Source organism: Phoenix dactylifera, unplaced genomic scaffold (assembly GCF_009389715.1).
Source record: "Phoenix dactylifera cultivar Barhee BC4 unplaced genomic scaffold, palm_55x_up_171113_PBpolish2nd_filt_p 002581F, whole genome shotgun sequence".
In the NCBI taxonomy this organism is placed as follows: domain Eukaryota; kingdom Viridiplantae; phylum Streptophyta; class Magnoliopsida; order Arecales; family Arecaceae; genus Phoenix; species Phoenix dactylifera.
The window spans coordinates 20,505-29,298 of record NW_024069754.1 but is presented as its reverse complement, the minus strand read 5'-3'; the positions used below and the strand labels follow the sequence as shown (position 1 = coordinate 29,298).

The 8,794-nt window shown below is 44.5% G+C and overlaps 1 protein-coding gene across 1 annotated transcript; it reads right to left on the bottom strand.

Annotated features, from left to right (window-relative positions):
* Window positions 1–748: 748 nt before the first annotated feature.
* On the bottom strand, window positions 749–1,670 carry LOC120109710 (zinc finger protein CONSTANS-LIKE 2-like). The gene is made up of 3 exons (XM_039123419.1): window positions 1,523–1,670; window positions 926–1,284; window positions 749–827 (listed from the first exon to the last, which is right to left on the bottom strand). Exons 1-3 carry the CDS (start codon window positions 1,668–1,670, stop codon window positions 819–821), a joined length of 516 nt encoding a protein of 171 aa, XP_038979347.1. The 3' UTR covers window positions 749–818.
* Window positions 1,671–8,794: the final 7,124 nt, after the last annotated feature.

Below are 8,794 nucleotides of genomic sequence, written 5' to 3'. Positions count from 1 at the left end.
GGAGCCTACGTTCCTCCCTTGCAAGTCGATTAAGGAATTTTTTTTCCCTTTCCTCATTGCCATGGATAAAGAAGCACAAAATCAAAATTTTTAGTTTTAAAAAAGCATTAAGCTGCTTAAATCCAAGATAAAAGGTGGAACCCGTGGGTAGTTTACACTGAGGTGCTTCTGCCTCACCATATCCTTCAAGTTATAACAGCTTAAAATCTTTTCTCCACAGCCCACCAGGCAAAGGGCTCTCGCTTCAACCAGCTGATAGAGATCCAGATGCAGCATTTTGGATCATATTCATGCATTTTCTCAAATAACAAGTTTGGGGCTAAGATCTTAGAATATGACCATCTCCCAAAAAAGAATAGAACCAGACCAATATTGTACTCTGTGCTGGAGAAAAGATGATCCCACTAATCACATGTTTTCTACAGTGCAGTTTTTTAAGAGATTCCCTCACTGATGCTCTGTCAAGATGATCCTTTTTAAAATGGACGAGTGAAGGTAGCCTTTTTTTTTCTGAAGGAAAATGGAGACGAACAAGATGGTGGCAAATATTTGAAGAAAGGAATAGGTTAATCTTTGACATTAAATATCCATTGGCCTTAGCTCATGCCAGAAGTCTTTGTAGATAAGTCTTTAACATCATAGACATTCAGTGTTCCCTGTTTGAAACTATTTGATTATTTTATAGATCCAAGACCCATTATTTCTAGCATATTGCTTGAATGAAGAGAACACTTTCATGTATCATTTTCATCTATCAACAAAAAGTTGAGCTTTTGTAACAATTTTATTTTTTATATCCAGTGATGTCCACCTAAGCACTAAAGCACCTGAATCCAAATGAAGAATTCATAAGACAAAAATCAAAAAATATGTCAAGAAAATAAAAACTGAATCAGATTAAAGAAATTTCAGAAGGATGTTGAACCTGAGTGGAATGATCTGTTGGACCGCAGTCCCACAGCAGATCCTCATCCTCCACAAGCCTATCACTCCCCTTCAGCTCAGCGCACCCCGAGGGGGCCAGCATGAGCAAGGAGGTGTACGGCATCGGCTGCGACGAGCCCCGGTCGTCTTCGCTCCCTCCGGCGACCGTCCGGCACGGCGTCCTCGGGCTCAGGTCGGGCGGCCTCGAGGCCGCCGCCGAGTCCATCTTAACCAGCTCTGTCAGCTGCTGGAAAAGCGCCTGCTTTCCGACCGGGCTCTTCTGGCGCTTCGGCCCGGCATGGATCTCCGGGGCGCAGGCACGTAGAGCTCCCGCGATACCGGATCCGGGGAGAATCGAATCTAGCGAGGCCAGTCGGAGAACAGCTGGTTGGGGGCGGAGTGGAAGAGGGGAACGGCTTCCTTGGCGGCGGATCGACGCCCCAGGAGGCGGCGAGGTTCGAGGGCGTAGGGGCAGCCCGAGAAGCCCTCGAGGGAGGTCCGTGGGTGTACGGTGGGCGCCCTCGTGGGGCGTCCAGTCGCAGTCGGGGCAGAGGGCGAGGCCGTCGGCGGCGCAAGGCAGGCGGCGGCGGGCTGGGGCCGCGTTTGTCGCAGGCGAGGGAGCGGACGTGCTTCCGGGCCAGGGCGTTGGCGGCGTGAACCTGGCGGTCGCACGAGAGGCAGAGACGGGCGTCGTCGGCGCGGCAGTAGAGCACCGCCGCCGCCTCGCTGCAGTAGTCGCACGGCATCCGCTCCGACCTCTTCTCCTCCCCCCATTTCCCTCCGATAACCTAAAAATGAGATTCTTCCGAGCTCCTTCCAAGAATATTGATCCTAGAAGAACGGAGAGGAGATCGTTCTCCTTCTAACTCATTTAAGCTGCTTCTCTTCTTCTTCTTCCTTCGTCGTCGTCGTCTCTCCCAGAGAGGATTGGATCTCAGAACACTAAGAGGATGAATCTATGAAACCCTAACCCCAACCCTGGAATTCTGCGAGGGGAGAAACGAGGGAGGAAGGAGATCGAAGTCCAAATACTTATCAACAACGCCACCGACTTCTCTCCCTCCCCATAGGGCAGAGAGGCGCGCATGAGGGAGCCACGAGGGATTTGGGGGAGGGAGGGGAAGGGTGGTGACCAGCTGCAACAAGTCAAAACGGCAATCAGGCTACAGGATGACGTGGAAGAGTTTTACTCGACGAGGGGAGAGGTGGAAGAAGACCGCGGGGGAGGAGAGGGGCGATATTTGGAGAGTTGGGTGGACCCGCCACCGGATAATATCTTGCACTCCGCCCCTCCGCTGTTCGTATTTCGGCTGGTGCAGCGGCACGTGCGTCTCGGCACCCTGGGTTTGGAATTTTTTAAAGAAATCTGCCCGGACTGCAAGATGTCGTGGCACCAGGGCATTACTTCCTGAGCTGCAGTTCTGACGAAAGCACGGATTGGTCTTAGCAGTTCACTCCGTCCGGGCAGCGCAAAAGTTATTCACTTCCATGTGTTAAACTGGTGATACAAACAAATACTGGGTCCTTGCTGGTTAGGATGCAAATAGGTCGCCAGATCATGGATGATCCCAATCTAATCTATTTTTTTTTTTTTTGAGTTCTAATATTAGACCTACACTCAATTCAATAGAAACCAGATCGGATCGAAATCATTGCTAAAATTTCTGACACAGACGGTCATTCGGGTTGAGTCGGGTCTATGCATAATCCGATCCCAACCCAAAAAATTCGAATCCGAATCGGAGTTTGGGTTAGGATCTGATTCGGATCAGAATATTGGAAGCCAATGTAGGAATTACAAAACGAAAAATAAACTATATACAATAGAACAAACAAATATATCACAATGAAAACTGTATTTTTCCTTTTAGAACCCATAGCTCAGATGTCCTGTATGTTCTGGTTGTCCAGATGTTGACTATAAATGTTAACATAACAAAGTTGGTAGTTCAAACTCGGAGGACCAGCAACGCCCTCTCAAATTCTAGGACGCGGACCACCACAGGCATAGTCTCAAAGGAATCCAACTCCATTTTTAAGCTCCTCACCAGTGACATATTCAAATTCCTTAACGATGGTAGAGTTAGATCACCTTTCTTGTTTCTCTTTGGGAAAGCCAATGACAATAGATCTAACAAGGCAAAGCCTAAAAAACAAGAGAAAAATCTTTTACAATATCTATCTATTCTCTTATCATAGATAAAGAAAGTCGGATAAAGGCGGGCTCCTTCTCGCCTATACGGAATCTTGGGAGGGACACTTTCCAATATTTTCGGAGATCCACGGAAGAATCAAAGAAATAGCTCCTTCTTTCTATGTTAGAGTACTGGAAGCATATAGTTTGTTAGGGTAGGGGTGATCTATGATCTTGATAGTCAAGAGAAATTGCTGGCGCTCGAGTGATATAGTCTTTGGTTCGGGAGTAGAGGGAGAGAACCATTGTAGATTCCAGCCGAGAAGACCAGGAAAAGGAGAAGGATAAAGAATGTCATATATCTCAGGAGCTAGATCAGTTCCCGATGAACAAGTCAGAATTGCCTCAAAAAAAATGGATGGAATTGGACCTAAAAAAGCCATTCAGGTTCGTTATCGATTAGGTATCAGTGGGAACATCAAGATGAATGAGTTAACTAAGTATCAGATCGACCAAATTGAACAAATGATAGGTCAAGATCATGTTGTTCATTGGGAATTGAAGAGGGGAGAACGAGCAGACATCGAACGATTAATTTCTATTTCTCGTTATCGTGGAATTCGTCATCAAGATGGATCGCCCTTACGCGGTCAACGAACTCATACTAATGCAAGGACTTTTCGCAAGCAAATTCGGAAATGAAAGAAGGCTACCGAAAGTCCTTGGTACTTGTCTGATCAATCACACTGTTCAATAGTTCACTTTTTTTTTTCGTTCGATGTCTTTCACCGCTTACTAATCACGTATACGTATAGTAGGCCCCCTTCGCCACTCCACGTCTGGCTCGGCTTGGTCTCGCTCACTTCGCCCGCCTATCGTATCGGCTCAACTAGTCGCCCTCCTCTTCAAATTCTAGGCCACGGACAACCTCAATATATAGTCTCAAAGGAATCCAACTCCATTTTGAAGCTTCTCACCAGTGACATATAACAAATTCCTTATAATAGTAGAGTTAGATCACCTCCTCTTGTTTCTCTTTGGACAGCTAATGACATATAGGAAAGGCTAAGATCTTCCTTAAGGATAGGACCCATTCCTGCTGTATCAAATTATTGTTACGCAACCTATTCCAAACTGGCTACTTTTGAACCAATCTATTGGTACCTTTTTTTTTGTTGGTGGTCCCTTTTAAAAAGCTTAAACTGTTAATCTGCAATATATTAATAGGTTCTGTTTTTGATAAAATTCGGAGAGGGACAAAAGCAAAATGATACAATTGTACACATTCATTCATTGCTCATACCTTAAGACTCTTTAGTGCAAATGGCGGTTGAGATTGCTAACAAGCAGCAATAAGTTATTGACAATCAAAAATTCAAATGGGTCGGGTCGGATCTGAATTCAGTAAACCCAGGACTCAACTCGAAAAATAGAATAGGTCCCAATTTTTTGAACCTGACCCGGCCCCACGGATCCTCCAAAATGAGTTGGGCCGGGTCGGGTTACAAGTCAATTCGATCCATTTGCAGCCTTATAGCTCTTTAATAATATTAATTTCTTTTTGTTATTTTTTAAAATAAGTAGATAAAGTTCTTGGATGATGTCAGGAGAGTTAAAATATATAATTTTTAGAATATTCATGTATGATTATCTCATAGAAATTGAGTCTGCTAACTTGTCCAATCCATATTTCTTAAAAATCTACCGAAGTCCTAGCCTAAATCCTAGGGTTTTTTTCTTCCACCAAGATTTGTATTGAGAATTGTTGACATAATTCGTGCTCAAATGGGTGGTGCAATTCATGAATCTAACAAAAAATTCAGTCCATTCTAACTAAATTACGCAAACAGATTCTTAAAAGTTTGATAGAATCAAGCCTAACTAACATCTACGGTGGTTTGATTACCTTCCCATTATGTATAGCAAGTCTTAGGAGAGTCAGCACCAATACCACATTTCTATAAGGCGAAGGTGCCTACGATCATGCTTATTTTGCAATCACAAAGTTATGGTGATGAAAGTCTTTAGACTTCTTTCTTCAACAGGCAGAAACGAAACCTTAGCAAGGCAGCAACCCACACCATATAAATTTTCCCAAAGATGACCTCCAAATCAGAAAACTAGTAGCGCCCTAGTTATGAAAACCACATTGAAGGGGCAATGTTGTGGCGTGGTACTGGGACCAATGAATCAGGCCTTGTGATATATATGGCATACTTATGTCAAATTAACAGCTAATGAATGTGATGGCGAGTGGAGTAGATGCTGCAAATTTCGAATTCCATCATTGCTTATATTTCATCTCAATTTTCAGTAAGATGTAACTATCTTATGATCCCAAGCTAGTTAATAGTAGTGAAATAGGCGGTAAGCAATTGCTGGGATGGTGGGATATAAACATAAGCATTAATTGTATAAAATGAACCACTCCATGCATGGATAAAAATAGAAGACAGAGGGGTGCTCAGTCATCCTGGAGGATGACTCGGCCACGGTTATCAGCTGGATCCAGGAGAGTCCAAGAATTGCAGGTGACATCCACCCTCTACTTCGTAACATCTGGGCTATGACGAGGGATGGAGTGGCATTTCAAGGCTAAGTATGTTTTCCATGATGCTAATAAGGTTGTGGATTGGGTGGCCGCCTATGTGGCTAGCCATACGAATAATACTTTATGGGTTGGAGTTGAGAAGCTGTCTCGGACTCGGGAGATATTCTATTTTTCTGACTTTATTGGTTGTGTTTGTACTCATCAGATATAAAATCGTCCATTCAAACAAAAAAAATAAAAAATAAAAAAATAAGTAGCAAAATACTTAATTCAATAAGAGAAATGAATTCTCAAGGGTAAACAAAATAGTAACAAAAAATAACTACAAACAAATCGAAGCTCCTGACTTTAGCTCTTGGGGCAGGGGATTGGTGGGATGGTAGGGATGAGAATATCAATGGAGATACTTTTATTGATGGGTCAGGAAAACGGATGCCATACCTCAGCCACTATTGATTTAACAGGGGCTTCATGTACGGGTTTCTTTTATCTTTCTCTCTCCCTCCTTGGCCTTGGCTTTAAATCTTTTCTTTTTAAGAACATCTTTTAAATGCTTCTCAAAAACTATATAAAAGTAGCTTTTATTTTATTTTTATTTTTAGCATCTCTTATTATAATAGCAAAGTCTTCAAGTTTGATCTCCCAGCTTTACATTTTTTGGTTTTTTCTTTTGAACATTTTCTCACTTATGGTATGCTAGAGTCTTTTTTTTAAAAAATTGAAAATGGAGATATTCCCCATTATTATATATACAGATAAAGATATAGGATCCTGGAATATTATATATAGGAGCTTTGAGCTCTTTATTTACGAGAACTATAGAGATGTTACTCCAACATGGTGGGGTAGTGCATGGCCTCACCCCGTCCTGAGGTGATTTACTGTAGAGTTTTTTTTTTTTTTTTTTAAACAACGGCTGCTGATACACCTCTTACATAAGTATAATCCAGTGGAATCAAGAAAAAAAAACTAAACGGCAAAGGAGGAGCGACAGCCGCCACACTCATTTAGAGGACCTCTCCAGAATGCCAAGCTACAAAAGAGGTAACCCAATCAGCGGCTTTATTTGCCCTTCCAATACATGTGGGTAGCCTGAAAAGAGCCCAAACCCCTGACCCAGACCGTGGATATCATGAAGCAGCAGGTGACCATTCCCATACCTGTCCTCGTTTCGTATCCAGTCGATCACCATGGTGGAGTCCCCTCGAGGCATACACTGCCCACACCAAGTACAATGCCTCGCAAAGGTGATACTCTCCCAGGCTACCTACAACTTCGTCCCAATGGCGATCAAGCCAAAAGTGCGATGCCCCCCAGTCGCAATCAACCTGGCGTTGTGATCCCTAATCACAAAGCCCACACCTCCATAAGCTCAATTAGCCGATGCACCACCGTCAAAGTTCACCTTGAGATGGCTATGGGGTGGGGGCTCCCAAAGACAAGGATGAACTTGGGGCGCTGTATCAGCGGAGCAGGGATCCTAGATGTCCCTGGATATCCTAAATGAGATCGAAGCGGCAACCGTAGTGATCTCCGCAGCATGAAGAAAGGCTCTCTCCACCATCGTTCTCATGTTGACCTCCTGCCTCGAAGAGATAGGCCATTTCTGTCTAATCAAATATGATAGACCCAGGTATGCACACGTGACCCCCACTTGGCGGTGCTCGATCTCCACAGGGAGTCCCTCAGGTAGCATAGAAGGTTCTTTGCCGACACCAAAGCCCTTGGTAAGGAATGGAAGCCAACCTCCAGATCTGCGTTGCCCCTAGGACAATCCAAGAGGGAATAGACTCCTTGGTGTCCCGGGCAGACCTCACAAAATGGAGTGGTCCAAACACCTCTCCCAGCAAGCATGCTCTTGGTCGGAAGGCAGCTCCATACCACCTTCCAGAGAATAGGGCCATGTGAGGATGTACTCACATCCTTCAGATCCAGCCACCGTCGATTTAATGAGCTGGCTCCCTGCTGAAAAGAGCATGAAGATCTCTGGTGGGTACCCTTGATCACTCCGTCGGTGCCCAAACCAGTCTGTCCGCCTCCTCTCTGAAAAGAATAGGTAAGGCTAACATCTTTCCGCCAACTGCTCCTCGAAGGCCTCTCGGATCAGCCCCTCGCTCCACTGCCCTCATCAAGGACGAGCAGGTCGTTGATCTACACCTAACAAGCCTTGCCGTATCCACCATCATCCACAAACAACAGAGTAGCATCTCGGTCACCCAACTGTCCCCTAAGACATCAATGGAATTGCTCAAAAGAAGGAAGCAACACCAAGAAAAACAGGCGCTCATCACCAATAGCCCATCTGACCGCAGGAAACACCAATGGGGCTCGGCGCAAATCTTCCTCCGAATAAAGGAACAATGACGCCCAACCTGGACATCCGTCGCCGCCGAGAAGGCCCCATACTTAGCCCTCAAAAGTGTGTTTCACAGGCTGTCAGGTTTTAGAATGAATCTGGCTGCATGTCTTGCTGCAAGAGCATGCTGCCTCGCACCAGAGAAAGTATGTCAGACTACCACACCTAACATGCTGGCAAATCACCTCCCAAGCAATCAGATGAATACCCCCTCTACCATCTGGCTTCCTCTAGATGAAGTTTCTGAAGAGCTGTTCAAGGGTCCTCAGCGGAGCCACCAGAAGAATGGCGTTGGATAGAAGATAAGTCAAAATCGAGCTAAGTACCGACTCACCAAAGTGGCTCTGGAAAAATCTTTATTCTTCTATTGAACTTTCTATCCACCATATTTTGGCTTCAATCAGTTCCACTTTCGGTCACTTTGGCCTGTTTTGAAGAAGACTCACGTACAGTTGCTTGGTAGTACTATCCAGATTCTACTGGGGGTTCGAAATCTATATGTTTCGTGGTCTTTTGATAGGAGCATGTCTGGAACCGGAGCACTCTATTGTTTCGTTCTAACCAGATACATCAGGTTGTGATAGAGAGCATAGAATCCATTATCTGGTTCAAGAATATTCCTTTTGGTAGGGATGCTCTCTATTCTCCCAGAGCTCGATTAGAGTTTCTGTGGAGACATTTTTAACTTGAAATGAGATTCATTGTCTAGAGCCTGTGCTATGTGCACAAAGGATTCAAAAAAAAAAAAAAACCCTTGGCCCTTGCTTCTCACTACACTAATAGGTCTGGATACAATGTGCAATTAAAAAGGTAGGTCTACAGAACTTTT

What these genes read in the sequence shown, in the direction of transcription:
- LOC120109710 (XM_039123419.1), bottom strand. Translation starts at nt 1,670, where the DNA reads ATGCCGTGCGACTACTGCAGCGAGGCGGCGGCGGTGCTCTACTGCCGC. An exon ending in CCTCGCCTGCGACAAACGCG is followed by an intron (nt 1,285 to 1,522) that starts GCCCCAGCCCGC and finishes TGGCCTCGCTAG; the next exon opens with ATTCGATTCTCCCCGGATCC.